Source organism: Emys orbicularis, chromosome 20 (genome assembly GCF_028017835.1).
Source record: "Emys orbicularis isolate rEmyOrb1 chromosome 20, rEmyOrb1.hap1, whole genome shotgun sequence".
Classification (NCBI taxonomy): domain Eukaryota; kingdom Metazoa; phylum Chordata; order Testudines; family Emydidae; genus Emys; species Emys orbicularis.
In genome coordinates, this window is record NC_088702.1 from 3,055,170 (window position 1) to 3,074,628 (window position 19,459).

Below are 19,459 nucleotides of genomic sequence, written 5' to 3' on the forward strand. Positions count from 1 at the left end.
CATGTTGGACCTTGGTGCGGGGTGAATTTCACTATGCAGAAACAGGCAGGGGAGAATTGATCCTCAGTGTGGAGCTGATTGAAGCAGGATTAACCCTCCCAGAGCAGAATCCCCGGGGAGCCTGCTCCTGCTCTGGGACGGAGAGGCAGGTCTAACATTTCTATCCTAGCAGCAGCGGGGTGATAATACATAGGGACAGCATTCACATGGGCCAAATGCGCAGAGGATGTAAATCTGTAGCTCCCTTGCAGACCAGGGAGCGAGGCTGATTTACACCAGCTGAGGATCAGCCCCTTGGGATCCAGTTCGCTTTATTTTTGAAACCCTCCATGGAACTTGCAATCGACAGATTTACTGTCTCTGCTTCCCTCTAGTCCTCCAGCATCAGCCTCCTTTCGGAGCCATTGCACCATCTGGCTGGCGGTGGTGAGAGAACCTTCTCCTATGCAGCTCCGGTCACCGGGAGCAGCCTTTCTGTATCTCCCTCGGTCTCCTCACCTAGCCAGTCTCACCTGCGATCCTCCCTCTTTTTCCTGTGCTTGTCTCTCTATCTGTCCAGCCTTGGGTTTTATATGGTCGCCGATCATGGTTGTCTTTGGGCTCCTCTCACATAAAGTCAATGGCAAAGTCCCTCCTGGGTGTCTCCCCTCACTTAGATGCTTCCCCGCTGCTCTGCTGTTACAAACTCTGTGACTCTCGTTTACAGGCGCGGGTCTCGATTTGGATGAGACACGTTATGCCAACCGCTATTGCACGGTGGAGTTTTATCCCATTTCTGTGGAGCCAAGTGGGATTTCGCGTGGACGTGGTAAAAGTTCGGCCAGCTGGAGAGATGGGTTTCTGCTGCGTGCAGGGTAAAAGTCCGTCGGTGTCTCCGGAGCGGCTACAGACCACCTGTGACTGTGAGGGTCTTGGGAGAAATTCTCTCTGATGAAGCTGACATTACACCGGCGGGCATCACACTGTCATAAATGGTCGTCAGCCCTGGATCTTGGGGCTGGGAAAGAAAACAGGGCAAGAGCAGACAGTGAGTGCGCAAACCAAGCAATGCACGTGGATTGAGGCGCCAACAAAACCCCCTGCAGCCCCATGGCTTCGGCTGCCACTTTCAGCATTAAAGGGAGCAGGAAGCAAAGCGCCCGCTGGCCCATCCGCCAGGGGAGCTGAGTTCAAGGATTGCCTGTCCTGTTCCCAGCCCTGCAGGAAGAAGGAGACGTGTAATATGCTGGCAGAGTGTGTGTGCATGTGAGTGTGGTGGGCCACTGGAAGATAACAGCCTACTACTGCTGCCATCTAATTCAAACTGGAGCAGGGGCAGAGAAGGGCTGCCAGGGTGAGCCGGGGAATGGAGAGCTGATCGTTCCAGAGAGGCTTGTTTAGCCTAGCCAAAGGCAGGCTGAGAGGGGAATCTCATTGCTCTCTGTGCATACAGTGGGGGAAACACCAGGGAGGGAGAAGAGCCATTGAACTAAAGGACAATATTGGCGCCAGAACAAACGGGGATAAACCGGCCAGGAGTAAATTGAGGCTGGAGATAAGAAGATTTCTAACCATCAGAGGAGGGAGCTTCTGGGGCAGGTTCTCAGTAGCAGCAGTGTGGGGAGGGGAAGGGGTAAACAACCCAATTGGTTTGAGGATGGAATTTGATCAAGTTTATGAATGAGATTCTGTGAGGGGGGTGGCTGAGAGAGCAGGGACAGGCCTCCGGGACCCAGGAGGTCCCTGCTGGTCCTACGTTACGTAGGACCCTGGAGCTCAGGGTCAGAGATTTGTGCTGTGGGGCTGAACGTTCAGGGATGAAAACCCGCTGACACCTCATGGTGCGGGGCTGTTGTACAAACAGCCAGCTCGGCTGCTGAAAACGCTTCCCGGTGCTTTGCCCGCGTTCCCAGGCCGGACGCGTCTAGAGCCAGCGAATGAGTCGGGCAAACATCCCCAGACACGCTCATCTGCACCTCCAGCGCCAGCCCCTCAGCAGATGTAAATCAGGAATAACTCCATTGAACCCAATGGAGGATCGGGCCCAACCTCTTTTCTGCTCAGCATGGGTTGGCCCAATTTGTTTGCTGTGACCTATCATGTGCTCCTACAGCGAAGGGCTGGATGCAATAGGGGTGAGGAGGGGATGGCTGATGACAGCCGTTTCCTCCAAGGGGAGGCATTAACTGCAGGGCTAGCAATGAACTGCACACGAACTCCCTCTCACCTGAGCCGGGTCTGGAGGTAGCCCGGTGGCGGAGGCGTAGATGGTGGTGCATTCAGAGCACTTCACCACGGGAGGGGGGTGAGAGCCTTTCTGCTGCTGTGCAAAGAGAGAAAAGTGTGAGCCGAACATCGTTAGCAGAAGGAACCCACCACTTCCTGCCCAGATAGAGAGGCGAGCCGCATGTGCTAACTGCAGCCATCAGCCTCCTGGAGACCACGCTCCACGCTCAAAAGTGGGCCAGGAAACCACCTTTGACTGTGAGGGTCTTGGGAGAAATTCTCTCTGATGAAGCTGACATTACACTGGCTGCTTCCGAATTACAGGCTACATTCCCCCAGGCCAACATATAGGCCAGCATGCCTCTCTACACCACCACCAGCCAGCAGAACTGGCCAGATGTGCAGAGGGGCTGCATGCTAAAAGAGGGTCTCCCTGCTGCTCCAGCCCCAGTCTCTCCCAGCGGGACATGCAGAGAGCTCCCAGCTACGGCCCAGTGCCTGGCCAGAGACCAGACTCATCTCGCTGGAGTGTGACTGCCAGTGGCGAAATCCCCAGGCACTGCACAGCCGCTCCACACAGTCCCTGACAGCCGGCTTTAGCCACCTCAGCTTCTGCAACAAAAAAACCCTGATTCTGATCTCATAGTGCGTCCTTTGGTCCACGCTATGTATGGATTCAGTGATGAGCCTCTATCGACACCCAGTGGCCAAAAGTGTCTGGCTCGCAGGGCTGCCTGCCTGCTCCTTGAGACTCGCCCAGTGAGCAGAGCCACGTTTGGGGTAAACTCCCACTGAACTAGGAAATGACCTCAGCGTTGGACAGGAACCGCTTCCAGTACGAAACTGTGACGTGGCTAGTTGCTCTCCCTTCAGATCTGTCTCTGAAGTTATCAGTATTTATGCTGCAGCAGGTGAGATTCTCCTTACGGGGGGTCTTGGAAGCGTTTTCGTTGACCACCCCCATGCATGGCAGCCAGGTTATGACGGGGAGAAGTTTGCCACAGTGCATCAGCCGACTCCTTCAAATGCCTCAGCAGCAGAACTGTGTGTGACGTGCCGCTCACTCAGCGATCGCACTGGTGCGGCAGGCAACAGGGCTGCACAGGAGTCGCTGAGGGCAGAATTTGGCCTGCAGAACCTCGGGTGATTTGCAAGAAGGGAAGAACTCAGCATGGCTTGCCCAGGGGGGAATGTAGCTGGGCTGGCCGCTAGGAACCAGCGCAAAACGTCCTCTTAGTGACTGGATCAGGGAGTCACTGAGAGGTGAGAAACATGGGGCTAGTTCTCAAGTCCCTCAGAGCTGCACGAACATCCCCGTGCCCCATAGGGAATGTCTACACCCCACGCTCAGGTGTGAGCCCCAGCCCCCTTTCCATCCACACACAGATCAGTCTGACTCGGGTCAGCGAGCGCTCGGGACCCTGCTAAGGAGATGGTCAGAGCCCAAGCCCAGCTGGGACTCAGGTCCAAGCCCTGTCATTTTGCAGCATGGACGCAGCTCAAGCTGCAGCTCCGAGTCAGCAGGTCTGTGTAGTGCAGTATGGATGGGTTAGCAGGGCTGTGAGCCTCGGGTCCAGCAATTGGAAGCCCAGGTTTACGATACATCCTGGATGCTCAGGTGTGGGCTTGGAAACACAGAGTCCACAAGCCCGGGTCCCACAGAGCTGCAGTGCAGACATAACCATAGACGCTCCTCTAAAATTGCCCCTGTGAAAACTCAGCTGGGGCCAGGCCATTTGGCGGTGGCTGCACGAGGCGGAGTGGAATCCACTCCCCCCCCCCATAGCTGCGTCTTTCCCTGCTCAGCAGACAGGGCGTAACCTTCTTCAGGGCAGTAAAATGAGAAGACTCAAGTGACGCAGGGACAGGGACAGGAAGGAGCTCAGCTAGGTTAGGGTTGTCAATTTTGGTTGGATGGATTCCTGGAGATTTCATCGCTTGACATAATCTTTAATTCCTGGAGACTTCAGGCCAATCCTGGAGAGTTGGCAGCCCTAAGCTAGGTGAACATTGTGAGTTTTCTGACTAGAGCTGGACGCTAATGCAGTTTAAAATCAGTCCCAGAAGGGTGTCAATTCCCCTTTGTGCGGAAACGCCTATACACGACTCAAACCCAAGCGAAGCAGGACGTAAGTGATACATGAGCCTTGTGGCCCTCTTCCCAGGGTAAAATTTACCCACGTTGTAGATGGGACTTTAACCTTCTAATGATTTAGTTGGTGTTGGTCCTGCTTTGAGCAGGGGGTTGGACTAGATGATCTCCTGAGGTCTCTTTCAACCCTGATATTCTATGATTCTATGAATGGAAGGCCAGGGCAACTAGGTGGGCGCTGGGTGGCTGTCGCACACAAAGAGCAAACGCCCAAACTCACCTCCACTCTCTGGACTTGTGAGTAAATTGTGCAACTTTCCTTTTCCTCCTTCAGCTGAGAATGATCTTGTTGGCCTGATTGGAAAAACAATTGCAAGGGTTGTTAGGGCAGGAGACCCACAGATGTGACCATGTCAGCCTTGTGATCTAGATTCGTAGAGATACAGGCAAGGACCTGTCAGACGACATCACAATTCTTGCAGTCTAAGCATTCGTCAGCAGAATAAGTTCCTAATAAAATTCTGGCTTCCTCTAAGATGGCAGTTCCCAAGCTGTTGGAAGTTCAGCTGCCTGAAACCAGTCACATCCCCCTTCAACTCCACCAGGTGTCGTAAAAGGCTGACGGACCGGGCAGGTCAAAAATTTTCCATCCATATGGTTTTTTGACAGAAAAATTAAGGTTCTCGGCTAAACAAAAAATTTTCATGAAAAGTGTCTGCTTTTGACAGAAAATTTCAATAGTTTGTCAAAATATTTAAGCCAAAAGTTGAAATAGGTCCATTTAAAATGGCCTCATGGAAGTTGTAGTTCCAGATGATTTATGCTCCCATTCGTCTTTATGGGCTGAACTCTCTGGTTGGACTGCGTTTCCCATGATGCACCTTGCCCAGGGATTCCTATGCTATATCTGCTCCCCTCATAAAGACGGGAGAGAGCCATGCATCATGGGACATGTAGTTCAACCAGGCGCCTGGCCTGTAGAGGACAATGGGCGCATGAGGTGCCCAAACTACAACTTCTAGGAGGATCAGCCATTGCCTGGCACTTTGTGCAGTCATTTGCACCTATGCAAAGTGGGTGTAAAACACTGTTTTTCTGATTTGCACTCACATCGCACTAACATAAGTGCCTGCACAAGGCGAAGCACAAGGGTGAATTAATTGCACCTTGCCTTTCTATATATCTAAGATGTACGCGAGATACCTATCATGCTTGTTATATCTAGGCTAGGATCCCTCACTTCCCTTGAAGTCATGAGAGGAGATCATATCACAAGTATTTGTCACATGATGTTCGAGTAGTTACATTTTTTTTTTAACCTTCCTTCCTGCCTCTTAACTCTGTATGCTGGGTGGAAAAAAATACTTCTATTCTCTTTGAAACTAAAATAAACTACTAGGTGGAGTTCCCTTGAGACTGAATGCACGGCTAGTCTGCTCAATTCAGGTGAAATTTACCCATGTGCAGAGACACAGCACAAAATCTACGCACGCAGGCATTTCCAGGCTGGGTCAGAGCCAGGGGCTAGTTAACCCACTCGCCTGTATCTGACAGTGGCCAAGCACCGGATGCTGAAGGCCAGGTCTGCGCTAGAACCTTTTGCTGGAGTAGTCATGTGGTTAGGGGTGTGATTTTTACTGATGTTTTAATACCGGCAAAAGCCCTAGCATAGGCACAATTACACCAGAAAAAAAGTGCTTTTGTGGATATGGCTTGTTTCGTTTGGGGAACCAGAATATGCCACACCAGCAAAAGCAATTTTTTTTGCCGCATAAACTGCATCTACACTAGGTAGATTTGCCAGGATATCTATATACCCGCAAAGCTTTTCCAGTGTAGGCCTGGCCTCAATCTCTCCCTGCCTCAGGTCCCCATGTGTAAAAAACCAGCACTTCCCTACATCACAGGGGAGCTGCGAGCATGACTGTATTAAACATTATGAGGGGCCCAGTTGCTGCAGTGATGGGGGCCAGGTAAGTACCTTAGAGAGACAAAACTCTGGATGTTCTCATTATCTGGTGTATATGTCCAACCCCTCTTTGAATGCTGCTAAATGTTTGGCCTCAATGACATCTTGTGGCAATGAGTTCCACAGGCTAATGAAGGAGGACTTACGTGGTGCAAGGACTGTGTGCTGGCCCTTCGCACAGGGATAAATTTCACCCTAAAGTCGTATCTAAACACAAGTGTCGTACAGCTTTAACTATATTGGCGTATAGTGCTACAACTCCCCCCACTAGAGTGGACGGAGTTATGCCAGTAGGTAAGGTGTTTATTCTTGTATGAGAAGGGGAATAAACTATACTAAGCTACCTTTATGCTAGTATCACTAGGGTTGTACTGGTATAAATGATTACAGCTCTAACTGGAAGCGTTATACCAGTACAAAAACTGTGCATTGACCAGGACAAATGCTTGGTCAACATTCAAGAGTTAGGTTGATGCGCAGCAGCTTATGTCAACCTAACTATGGAAGTGTCCACGCTTAAATTTGGCTCCCGCCAATTTAACTGTCCTGCTGCGCCCACTTAACGCCACCTCCCCGAGCGGCGTAGAGTCATGGGCAATGTCATTCGGTCGACGCGGTGTTGTGTAGACACTCCATGGCTTACATCGACTGTTACTGGTTTTCATGCGCCATCCCACAATGCCCCACGCTGACAGTACAATCGATACAAGCGTTGCTGGTTGAGGACGCGCACCGCCGACACAAGGAGCACGGTGTAGCCACACACGAGCGCTGTAATTACTGCGGCGGCTGTATGCCGACAGACGTTAGGTTTACAGCGTGGACTTGGCCTAAGACCATAACAAGTTCCCAATGCCTTGAAAACCTACCTCTGTGTCTCACCCAGTAAGTGACCCCTGCACCGAAGACCAGGACCCCCACAATGGCTATTGGCACGATGGATTCCACAAGTTCATTCCTGAGCGAGCCTGGAAAGTGATTTACAAAGAAAAGAAGATGCTCAATAACTGGTCCCTGACCTTGGTGCCCTGTTCTAAGGGGAGGTGATCGTTAAGCAGGAGCGAGGGCCCATGCAGCTTTAAGATCACATTGCCGCTTCCTTTATCTCTTTAATCGCGGTTTATTATCTTTGTGTAGAACAGACAGAAAACACAGGAAGTGCAGAATCAGCAGAAGGTACGGAAGGCCCCAATCCAGGCTTCACTTGAAGTGTGTAAATAGCCCCGTTGGGACTCTCTCTGGCAGAGTAAAGGGGACATAAAAGCGGGAGTCAATTACAACCCCTTTCCGCCTGTATAGACTTCAGTGTATCTGAGCGTCAGATCCATTGTCTACACTAGGGCTCCCCATGTGCTTAACGTTAAGCACACTCGTGTTTTGCTAGACCAGGGTAAAATTTTCAAAGGCGCCTAAGTGATTTAGGAGCCTAGGCGCCATTTTCAAAAGGGCCTTACTGCCCAGATTATCAAAGGTATTCAGACTCCTAACTCCCATTGGTTTCAAAGGACATTAGGAACCTAAATACCGTTGAGGGTCTGGGCTTTAAGAACCTAAATCTAATTGAAATTCAAAAGTCACTCGGGGCGGGATTTTTAAAGGTACTTATGCACCCAATGCCCATTAAAACCAATGAGAGTTGGGCACCTAAATACCTTTAAAAATCCAACCCTAAGTCTCTTGCTGTCTGTCAGCCTCACTGATGAGCCGGCAGCGTTAGAGTTAATTAGTGACCCAAGTAGTGATGGTGGAGCAGGGCCAGAGATAGGTAAATGGAGCTGGGAACTGCTGGAGGGGGGAATAAGGCGAGTTCTCCTCTGGGAGGAGCTGCCGGAGACAAGGTTGAGGTACCCCCAAGGTGTAGCGTAGGGGAGGGAGCAGGGGGGAATTGTGCTGGGGAAGAACCCATTCAGGAGAACCTTGGCCAGGGCCAGAAAGCCAAGTCCAGTCGAGCCCCAGAGGGACAGAACAGAGAGGTGGACGTTGTTTGTTTGTGCACTTTAAGTTGGCTCTTTAGTAACCCCGGGAGGGGCGTGAACTGTCACATGACTTGGCATGAGGGCCGGGCCCTTGACGACCCGAGGGGAAGTCGAAAGAAGACACCGTCTGGAACTGGCCATCATGGGGCCAAGGCAGTGGAAGGAGGACGGGAGAGGCGAAGTCCCCTGTAATGCCGTGTCTAGGCACAAGGGGGCACCCAGGAGGTGAGAGCACCCGCTTACAAGTGCTCTGAAAATGTGGTCCTACGTGCCGAATTCTTACGCTTCCCAATCTGGTGCCAAATGCCTGGAGCTGCTCCACACATCGCTGCTTCGCTCTGGTTTTACAGCTGGCTTGCCAAGCTCCCGCTGGTGGTACACTACGGCAGGGTGACGCCACGGAGGATGGACTACACCGAACGCTGATCTCTCGTTATTAATAGCTATCATTGGTATTGGGGGGTGTCTAGGAGCCCCGTCATGGACCAGGCCCCCATGGTGCTAGGCGCTGTACAAACACAGAGCAAACGGACTGCCCCGCCCCCAAAGAGCTTCCAATCTACGTCGACCACAAGAGACAACAGGTCAAAGATGGGCGCACAAGGAAGCAAGGAGACAATGGAGGTCCTAGTGTCAAACAACCGTGGATTGGATTCCCACTCACTCCAAGGTCCCTTTACCATGAGGCATAAAGAGGCCTGGAGGTGAATGAGAATCAGGCATAGACTCCTTATTGTCTTTTTTTATGTCTAAACTGGTTCTGCTCCTTAGGAGTTGGCTCCCAGCCCTGATGCTCTAGTTACCTTTGCAGTAGGACTGTCATACGGTCTATGTTTGTAAAGGGCCTGGTCCAGCTAATCACAAGGGGATGGTTTTTTCCCCCAACACAAGACAGCAAGGGGCAGGGTAGAAATCTGGGTCTTGCGCCCTCCGACTATGTTAATTCAAATGAATGGAGACTTATAAGAAAAATGTCCCAGGCTGAGGTTTAAATGTCTCATTAAAACACCCCATAAAAGTCCCCTGCGTCATAAAGGAGGTGTCAGAAAAACCCCAATGAGAGAGAGAGAGCTCTATACCCCAGAGGCTATTCGAGAGGAAGTTCCCACGGAGGGTTGCAGTAGGTGTGATTTATAACCAACCCTGGGCTTTACTGTACTGTAACCGGGGCTGCTGCATGATTAGCTCTGAAAACCAAGTGACCATGAAACCAAAGGTGGGATTTTTATTTACACTAAAGCTCCCGCAGGGCAAAGAGGTCTTTAAAGTGGATGCAAATTACCGTCACAGCCCCCGTTAAGGCTGCTTTATGCAGCCGGAGTGGTGTAAAAGACCCTGGTGTCAATCAGCCCTCTATGTCCTCAGCCCCACGAGGAAACTGACCGGTGCCCGTGTCTGTCTAGACGTAAATAGTGAGTAGATAAGGTGCCAGCAGATGGAGCTCAGGAATAGGAGGTGTAGTTTGGGGGTCTGTAGGACCCCTACGAATGGCTCCTTACCCAGAGCTCTGAATGCCCGGAGCCTGCATCTGGCTGCTGAAATGGGCCCTTTGAGCTAGTCCTGCTTTACGTGGGCACATGTGAGAGGAGAAGCAGGCCCGTTGATTGCAATGGAGCTACGCTGATATGCACCAGCTGAGGATCTGGCCCGCTTAGGCACCAACGCTTCCTTCAGAGCCAAGCTCAATGCCCATGTCTTGGGTGGTGGCCGTGCGTTTAAGCCAGGTTGGCAGGGCCCGGGGCTCAGTTCTGAGCTCAGAGACTTGGGCCCATCCCTGTCTCTGAGGGTGGAGATGGATCCAGAGCCTGCACGGAAGACCCAATGCAAGGTAAAGATGTTGGGCCAAGGCCTGGCGCAGCTGATTTACGCCAGCTGGGGATCTGGCCCCTAGACCCAACGTAGCCAACAGCCAAGCGGCCCTTGGCCCCGGTGGGCCCAGCCACTGCCCAGTCAGAGCGGATTTGCCCCTTTCTCCTCCAGCATCACTTACCGCCTGGCTTGTTGCTGCACTCCACCGAGGAGCTGAACTTGGTGGCTTGCTGGCTGACTGTGTTCGTGGCGATGCACATGCAAGAGAAGCTGCCCTCCCCCGGGGTGAAGGAGAAATGCAGGAAGCTGACATTGTTGAAGTGCAGCTGGGAGGTGGTGCCCTCGCTGCAGTTCCAGCTGTAGGTCACCTTGTCCCCGCTCTTCACCGTGCAGCTCAGGTTCATGGTGCAGCTCTCGTTCTCCAAGGTCTTGCTGACCATCTGGATGTCGGGGACGGACACCCGCTCTGTAGGGAGTGATGGGGAGGGGAGATGAACGGATTATCTGGGGAAGGATGGAACTGACAGCCCTGCGTGAAATGCTGCCGGCCGGCTCCGGCTCCTAGTCCTGCTCGGGGTCATCCCCTCTCCAGGGCATTTAAACACCAGCAACATCGGCGCCATTCGACTGAGCAGGACAGTCTCGCCGCTAAGGCCTTCCCTGGCTGCCGAGTTTGGTGCAGCTCCATGAGTTGAGTTTTATGCAAATTATGTCATGAGCTCATTTGCATATCTATGAATAATTTGCATGTGCCTATGAATAATTTGCATATGCCCGTGAATGTCAGATTATGTGCCCCGAGCAAGGCTTGCACAAAACATGGGTGCTCTCACTAGGGCGGCTGGGTGCTGGGGTGTCTGTAGCAGGTGGGGAGGAGGGTGGCTGGGTGTGCTGGGTAGGTGGGTGGGTGCCAAAGGACGTGTGGGCCATTGGGTGCTGGAGGGTGTCTGAACGGCACTGAAGCTGCTGCAGTGGGTGAGTGCCAGGGTCTCTACAGCACCCCCTGCAGGGAGAGGCTGGGACTGGAATAGGCAGCAGCTCCTCCCACAGCCAGCGCGCTTGCCCCACGCCAATGGCCTTTTCTCCTAGCCACTGACCAGCCACAGAGCTACACCAGCTATTGGGACCTAGGATTAGGCTGACCAGATAGCAAGTGGGAAAAATCAGGACAGGGGGTGGGGGGTAATAGGTGCCTATATAAGGAAAAGACCCAAATATTGGGACTGTCCCTATAAAATCGGGACATCTGCTCACCCTACCCAGGATAGTTCCCCAAACCTGCATACGAATACTGTGCTCATTACCATACACTTCCAACCGGAGACGCAAAAACTCTTCCTCAGAGCCTTTGTTCACCATGTATTCATAGCGCCCTGCATCCGTTCTCTTGGTGTCCAGTATTTCCAAGGAGAAGTTCTCAGGATGAAACTTGATCTGCTCCTTCATGTGATTGGTATGATTGTTTCCAGAATAGCTGATGATAAGTTTCCTGCTGGTTCCAACGGACGTATCTAGTTTCCATAGAGCGTTGCTAAATTGCACAGTAAAATTCTGAAATTCGGGTGTTATGCTCAACAGCGTTGGGCCCCCCAGGCTTCCATAGACTGTTTTTTCTGACTCAGAGCTTGTGCCTACAAGGAGCAACGAAACAGAGTTAGCGCAGACATGAGTTGATGTTTTACAGACGGCAGCGGACACAGCGTTGTCCACCCCAGGAGTTCAAAAATCACGCGTCATACCTCAAAAACATGAGATGTTTAAAAAGTTATATATTCTGGAGCTCTTTTATTTGCCATCAGCTTGCTGAGCCTTTAGGGTTACAGTCAGGCTTATTTTTCTCCGCAAACAGGAGCACTAGAAATGTACTTTCATTATTTTTTCCAATGAAAGCGGAGATACTCACCTAATCACGTGACTCCAGGACCTGGGGTTTGAAGAAACCTCCCTCCCCCTCCAGCAAAAAGCAGACTCATGATCAAATTACAAGAGTTGGCAACAAGCCATCAAAAGTTTGGTGTCCAAGCTCCATCAACTAGCAAGCCCTGTTCCATTACTAAGAGTGTGATTATGTCTTGGGCTGCACTGCTGCTCCATAAGAACGGCCAGAGTGGGTCAGAACAAAGGTCCATCCAGCCCAGCATCCTGTCTTCCAATAGTGGCCAGTGCCAGGTGCTTCTGAGGGAATGAACAGACCAGGTGATCATCAAGTGATCCATCCCCTGTCGCCCATTCCCAGCTTCTGGCAAACAGAAGCTAGGGACACCATCCCTGTCTATCCTGGCTAATAGCCATTGATGGACCGATCCTCCAGGAACTTATCTAGTTCTTTTTTGAACCCTGTTATAGTCTTGGCCTTCACAACATCCTCTGGCAAGGAGTTCCACAGGTTGACTATGCACAAGGGGGAGTAAGACAAGTGGGCAGGGAGGAGTGTAGTCTTGGCTCTGCCCCCAAGCACACCATCCAGCGCCGCACAGTTAGTGAGGGCCAGAGGCTGATGATGGCGCTGCTGGTGGAAGGGCGAAGCAGGGTTCCGATTGTGCCTCTCTGAATTTTTCCCTTCCCTGCTCTGCTCCCAAGAAGGAACAATTGCCTATAAGTGGCAATGAAAGGCTCTGGCTGTGGAAAGGCAGGGAGACACTAGGCTGCAAATCATAGTGTAGACAAGGGAGGCCAGGCTTGGGTATGTAGCGAGAACGTAGGGTACATAGCCTAGGGTTGAGGCATGTCTTTATTCTACTTGCCTAAGCGTTGCCTCGCTGGCTGCACAGATGTTTGTACCCGGGCTAGAAGGCATGCGGTGCATGGACTCCACATGCCGCTGAAAGGAGCGTGCAGTGTACTCAGACCTTTCGATCTGTACTAACGAGAACGCTTGGCGGCCCAAAGCTGGGAACACCCCAATATCCGCCAGGGCCAAGAACACGCCAGCCCGTTCGGGCAAGACACAGAAAATGTTTTCAATGGATGTTCCGTCTCTATTTGAGTAGGTTAAAAACAGGAACACTTGCAACGCGTGTCTTTCTAAGAAATCTGCACCTGGTGTCACTCGGCTGTTCTCCAAGGGCAGCCAGACCCCCAGCACGTGCCGTCTGGCCAGCGTTCCACTGATGTCAACGGCTCAGAGCCCAGCTATTGTAAGTTGATGTCGCGCTGTGACACTGCTTGACACCAGCTGAGGATCTGGCCCATTGTCTCACTGAAATTAGCGACAATGCTTGTACGGCCAGGTCAGGGTGGCAGGGGCTGGCCCAGTTGGTAGACGCCCAGGCTGGTTCGCGTACCAAGAACCCCCGCTCCCTTCGCGAGCTGACAGGAAACCCTCGAAAAATCGACACAAGCGAAAAAGTTTTCATTTTCAGCAACGTTTTTCTTCAAGTGCTTTTAGGTTGTCAGAAGAAAAGGCAGCTCTATGATGATCTCCCTGCTGCTTTCACCAGCCCTCTGCTTAGCTGAGGGGCCAATTGCTAATCACACCAAGGCCTTGTCTACATGCACAGCTTGTACCACTTGAACGATGGTGGGCTAGTTAAAGCGATACAATCCCCCCAGTGTGAATGCAGGTAGACAGGTGGAAAGGTGCTTTATGTTGGGCTAGCTATTCCTACAGAGAAGGGGAATACGTTATACCGGTCCAAGGCACCTGTATAACTTACACCGGGATTGTACTGGTATAACTACCCCGGGTGGCACTGGGCTAACTACATTGGTAGAATTAAAACTCACAGCCCTAAATGAAATAGCTAAACCGGTGTAAAAACTGTGTTTAAAGTCAGACGAAGGCTCCGTTGCAAAGCCAGAGCAGAGCGTGCAAAGAGACCCTGACTCAATAAAGCGTCTTCGCTGATGAGCGGCGCTTGCCCTGGTTTGAAGGCATCCAGAGCAGACGTTCGAAACCCGCCAGGGTTCTGGGGCGGCCTTTAAGCGCAGGCTAAAGGGGAAAGTCTTTGCTTGACTCAGAGCAGTTCTGAGACAGACTCCATGCTGGAGGTGACAGTCCCTGGCAACGTGAGGCTTAGTTAGATTAGTGTGCTTTTTTCTGGGAACTGTGGCACTCAGGAAGGTGATGACAAATGAGAATGAGTTCAGAGGGAAAAAATGACTGTTGCAAGGGTTATCTATAAATAGCTGATAAAAGGTTAATAAATGAGGAGTCCGTTGTTTTAATAAATGACCTGTTGGAATGGATGATTATACAGCCCAGCCTGCTAGAATACCTTCAGCTGATGTGCTCAGGACCATGGAGAACAATGGTTTTCAACCTTTTTTCATTTGCGAACCCCTAAAACGTTTCAAATGGGGGTGCGGATCCCATTGGAAAGCTTAGACCTCGTCTGCAGACCCCCAGGGCTCCGTGGACCACAGCTTGAAAACCACTCATCTATAGCACGTGTCTGTAACATGCTTGCATCGTTGATTTGTTCATTTACCCTAAATGGAACCTTAATATGAGGGGCTGCAGGCATTTACTGCCACAGCAAAGGGGGTAAGGAGACAGGCCACTGTCTAGAAGTATTTGACAGGAGGGGAATTGTTCAGGGTGGAACATTGCCCAGGAGGAATGAGCTGAAATTGTGAAATTTGGATGGCGTCTCCCAGGGAAATCTCCTTCGAGTGAGGTGTGTTAGATTGTGGGGTCGGGCGGGAGACCCATCGCTTGAATCCCTTATAACTAGACTGGGCTCAGTTCTCGAGAAGGGAGCGCTGCGAAATGTTTGCAATGAAATCTCACAGCGGATGGAATTCAGCAGTGACCCACCGACGGAACGGAGCCGTTAGCGAGAGATGGGCAGGGGGGAAAAGATGATCTTGTGTTTGAGGCATGAGGCTGCAGACCAAGAAATCCACATGCAATTCCTGCCTCTGCTGTACACTCCCTGCTTGGCCTTAGGTAAAGCTCTGGCCCTCGGTTTCCCCAGCTAAGATTTTCAAACATGGCTCGTGATTTTGGGTACCCAACTTTAGAAATAAGTCTGAGATTTCTATCAGGGAGGGCGATTAACCATTGGAACAAAGTGCCGAGGGAAGCAGTGGTTCCTCCGTCTCTTGTCATCTCAGATGAAGACTGGAGGCCTTTCTGGAAGAAATGCTTTAGCCAAACACAAGTTATTGGGCTCAATACAGGGGTCAGAGGGTGAAATTGAATGACCTGTGGGATTGGAGGCTCTAATGGTCTCTTCTGGCCTTAAAATCCATGAAACGTGAGACAGCTCAGAGGGACTGCCTTCTCAGAATGCCAAGCACCTGCCTTCTGAAAGCCAAGTGCCTTTCAAGTGTCTCAAGTAGGGAACCCAAAAGGCCTGTTGGCAAATGTCAGGCCCCCATCTGTGAGCGGAGCATCATAAATCCTCTCCTTCACACCGGGCTACTGTCAGGCTCAACGCTCGTTAGGTGCTCAGACAATGGACTGATCCGCGCTATGGAAAAACACAGTTAATTAAAACAATTTTAAACCTCCTCATTTTGACTTGGGGATGTGTGTGTGTGTGTATGGGTGGGTGTGCGTGCGTGTGTGTGCGTGTGTGTGTGTGTGCATGCGCGCACAGAGATACATAGATTGGGGTCAATGAAAAATGCCCAGGCTGTCTATTTCTCCTGGAGAGAACTTTGTGAAGGCATCAGCCCTCCTTGGTTGGGGGAAGTCCCTGAGAACCCCTTTCCTCCCGTTACCTAGGGTACAATGATTCACATTCACCCGTCCTATTGATTACCGAAGCTTTGTTTTTGTAGGAAACATTAGTAGTGAGAGATGCCAGCTCATCATTGACTGAGTTGTTGTTGTCAGTTAAACTGGAAGCAAAAACAACTCATTTTCCCGCCCGCTCTTTCCTATGAATTATTTCCATGAGAGGAGGGGGTTTGCCCCACACAGAAAAACAACACAGCGGGGTTCGGCCCCCCAGATAGCAGATCCCCATCCGGCCTAGTTTGCAAACACACAGTTGTACAGTTTCAGTAAATACCATAAACCATCACAAAATAGCCCACTCAGCATGTAGCTGTGTGTTCCCAGGATGTGGCGGGAATAGACGACGCGCTTGGTTTTAATTACTGCTAGTACCAGAGTGTAATTGAGAACCAGGCCTGAGAATGGTGTGTTGTGATTGGGATCTTAACAGCGACTGATGGAAAAGCCCTGTTAGATCATCTCGAAAATCCCTCGGCCAGGGCAGAGTGCCCAGCCAGCGCGCACATCCAGTATGAAGCAGGCATCTCACCTGAACTCTGACAACAGGCAACACCGAGTAAGACAGAATCCAGGTGAGAACCCGGCTAGAGTCCAGGACCAGCAGCATTCCAAAGGAAAAGCTCACAATGGGATCAGAGATGGGCAGTGAGTCTAAAGCAGCTCTCATGCTATGGGGGACTTTTTTGGTATGCCCCTGACACAGAAAAACCCAAGGGGAAGTTACAGCATGTATTCGCCTGGTATGAAGCCAGTTTTGAACCAACCAAACCAATGAGAAATTCCAAACTGAGGCTGTCTCGTGGTCTTCTCCTTTTCTTTAACTCCTCTCATTTTGCCCCATATTGCAGCACATTCAGTAGATGGGGTCTTGCGCATTGTTAATGTTGCCTAGTGGTTCGAACAGGAGTGCAGGAGTCTGGACTCCTGGGTTCTAGATCTGGCTCTGAACTAGTGTCTAGAGTCAGGGGTCCATCTCTGCTGCTGCCTGGGTGTGTAATTATGGGCAATCTGTCAGCCTTCCAGGTCCGCCCCTTCTGTGAAATGGGGATAATATCACTGGCCGCCCACCCAAGGAGTTTGAGTGGCTCTGTCATTAATGCCCCGAAAGGGTTTAGAGACCCATGAATGGAAGGGGGTAGGGGTATGCAAAGCATCCTCACCGAGCCCTAAGATGGAGGCACAACAACAAAGTTACAGACAGAGAATCGACCTCCGTCCGGTTCCCGTTGCTTTGTTTGACGTGAGGCACGTCCTTGTTGTCCTGCATGTACTTTGCTTTTTAAACAATCTTCAAATAATAGGAAAGATGTTTTTAATCTTCACTTTTGACAGTTGTTACACCTGCCCCGAATGACAGGAAAATCCTAATAGGACTCCAGGAGTCTTGACTCCCATTCCCCCTCTTCTAACCACTAGCCACACATCCCCCACAAACTGGGAACAGATCCCAGCAGTGCTGACTTCCAATCTAACCACTAGACACACGCTCCCTTTAGCAAGACATGGCACATGCATCCCTGGACAGAGAATAACCAGTAGAGCCATCTCCAGAGCCCTGGAGAGAACAGAGTCTTCTCTGCATAGAAATCCGAGATCACAAAGACCTGCAGAATTAGGGTGATTTCATCCGTCCCACCAGGATCACCCTGGCCAGTGCACGCCGGCTCCCTACACGCTGTTCCACGGAGGTTTGCGACACAATCCATTTCTAGACTTTGAGCCATCACGTTTTAAGTGATGTAAACTTTGGGGCTGACCCCCCCGTTCAACAGCCTGACCGACAGAGCTCACCGTTTGTAAACTTCACCTGACAGCCAGCCTCCATCTTCCCAATTTCACCCCATTCCTCCTAGGCGTTCATTAACTGTTATTATTTATTGTGGGAGCATCTCGGACCCCCAGTCACAGACCAGGACCCCCTGCGGCTAGGCTCCCTGCAAATCACGGTAAGTGACAGATTCTCTAAATAGTTCTATTGACGTCAACGGGACTACTTGTGAAATAAGGCACTACACACACCCTGAGTAAGGGGGGCAGAGACAGGTACCGAATGCTTTCTTACGAATTATTCACCCAGCTCTAATAGACATTGTAAAATGATTCCTTGCTGCACATATACAGATCGAGCTCTCTATCTTGGTTCTCATCTCCCTTCCCAGTCCTGTGAGCCTCCCCATATTAAAACAATATGATCTAGACACCCTCTTCAGAAAGCTAATCCTCTTTTTCATGCAGATTGGTATTCTGGCTATAAAGCAAAGCAGCATCTGCCTCATGCACAAGAAAAGCAATTGTCACATATAGCTCTGAACAGCAAACACCCGCAAATCATTTTGCACCAAGCCATTTAACCATAGGAAAACGTACATACCCCCAGCACAGCAAAAAGAAATGATCAGCAAAATGCATTCACTGCAGTCCATCTCTCGACACATGAAACTTTGCTTGCAGTGGACTTAGTATTTAAAGGTCTGCTGACACCACATACAGTAAGACCAGGTGTATTCAAATAAGACGCAAGCTGGGACCACGCATGTTTCCTGTTTTTGGTCTGCTGTGTCTTTCCTTTTTTCTTGGGGTGGAAAGTATTCAAAGTATATAGAGTCACACTGCTTAATGCTTTACTGCTCAGCTCTCCAGCAGCTCACAGATAACTAGAATGTGATGTCGATCGATATATAGATAGCTGGATAGTTAATACAAAACAAAACAAAACAAAAAGCCAATGTTAAGTAACAGCTAAGATTGCTTAAATGAAAAATCCACCCAGTTCAGTTCCTGAAAAGCAAATAAATGACCGGTAGGACTAGGAGACTCCCTTTCCCTTATCACAAATAGTGCTGTCAGCTCACAGACAATAGACTCATAGACTCATAGACTTTAAGGTAAGAAGGGACCATTATGATCATCTAGTCTGACCTCCTGCACAACGCAGGCCACAGAATCTCACCCACCCACTCCTGTAACAAACCCCTAACCTATGCCTGAGCTATTGAAGTCCTCAAATCGTGGTTTAAAGACCTCAAGGTGCAGAGAATCCTCCAGCAAGTGACCCGTGCCCCACGCTGCAGAGGAAGGCGAAAAACGTCCAGGGCCTCTGCCAATCTGCCCTGGAGGAAAATTCCTTCCCGACCCCAAATCTGGCGATCAGTTAAACCCTGAGCATGTGGGCAAGACTCACCAGCCAGCACCCAGGAAAGAATTCTCTGTAGTAACTCAGCACTACCCCTATTCCTCTAACTCCCACTGCAACACAAACCATCAACTTCAACCTCACACTTTCACAGGCACATAGCATCCCATGAACATAAAGAGTGACCCATGTAAACTGCACCTGTCAATAGAGCAGCATCCAAACCCCATCAATCAGGCCCCACAAAATCAAGAGACTGGCTTATAAATCAGGAGATTTTTGTAAAAACAAAAATAAACGCCATTCGGGTCTTTTTCTTTGCCTTTTGTTTCGGCGCTTCTAGTCACTCGGTTCATGTTTTCAAGCTTTTCTCTGCAACCACAAGGCTAGAAACTTACTTTTAAAGAAATGAAAACTCAGATTTTCTTGCAAGCTCTTAAAACCAGGAGCTTTAAGGTAAGCCCCAAATAGAGGTCAGAGTTAAGGGTTTACATTATAGTCTGGTCAGGACCCACGAGGACATTGTGCCTTCTTGCTAGGTGGGATGCTGCGGCCTTTCTTCCTCCTATTGCCACACAAGCCAGGA

General features: G+C 50.5%; 1 protein-coding gene across 1 annotated transcript; it reads right to left on the bottom strand.

Moving 5' to 3' along the window:
• Positions 1-292: 292 nt before the first annotated feature.
• LOC135892390 (signaling lymphocytic activation molecule-like) lies at positions 293-18,178 on the bottom strand. The gene is given in 7 exon segments (XM_065420160.1): positions 293-997; positions 2,207-2,302; positions 4,578-4,651; positions 7,136-7,234; positions 10,233-10,517; positions 11,356-11,682; positions 18,112-18,178. Coding segments are annotated over 7 exon segments (1,242 nt in total). The 5' UTR covers positions 18,176-18,178; the 3' UTR covers positions 293-700.
• Positions 18,179-19,459: the final 1,281 nt, after the last annotated feature.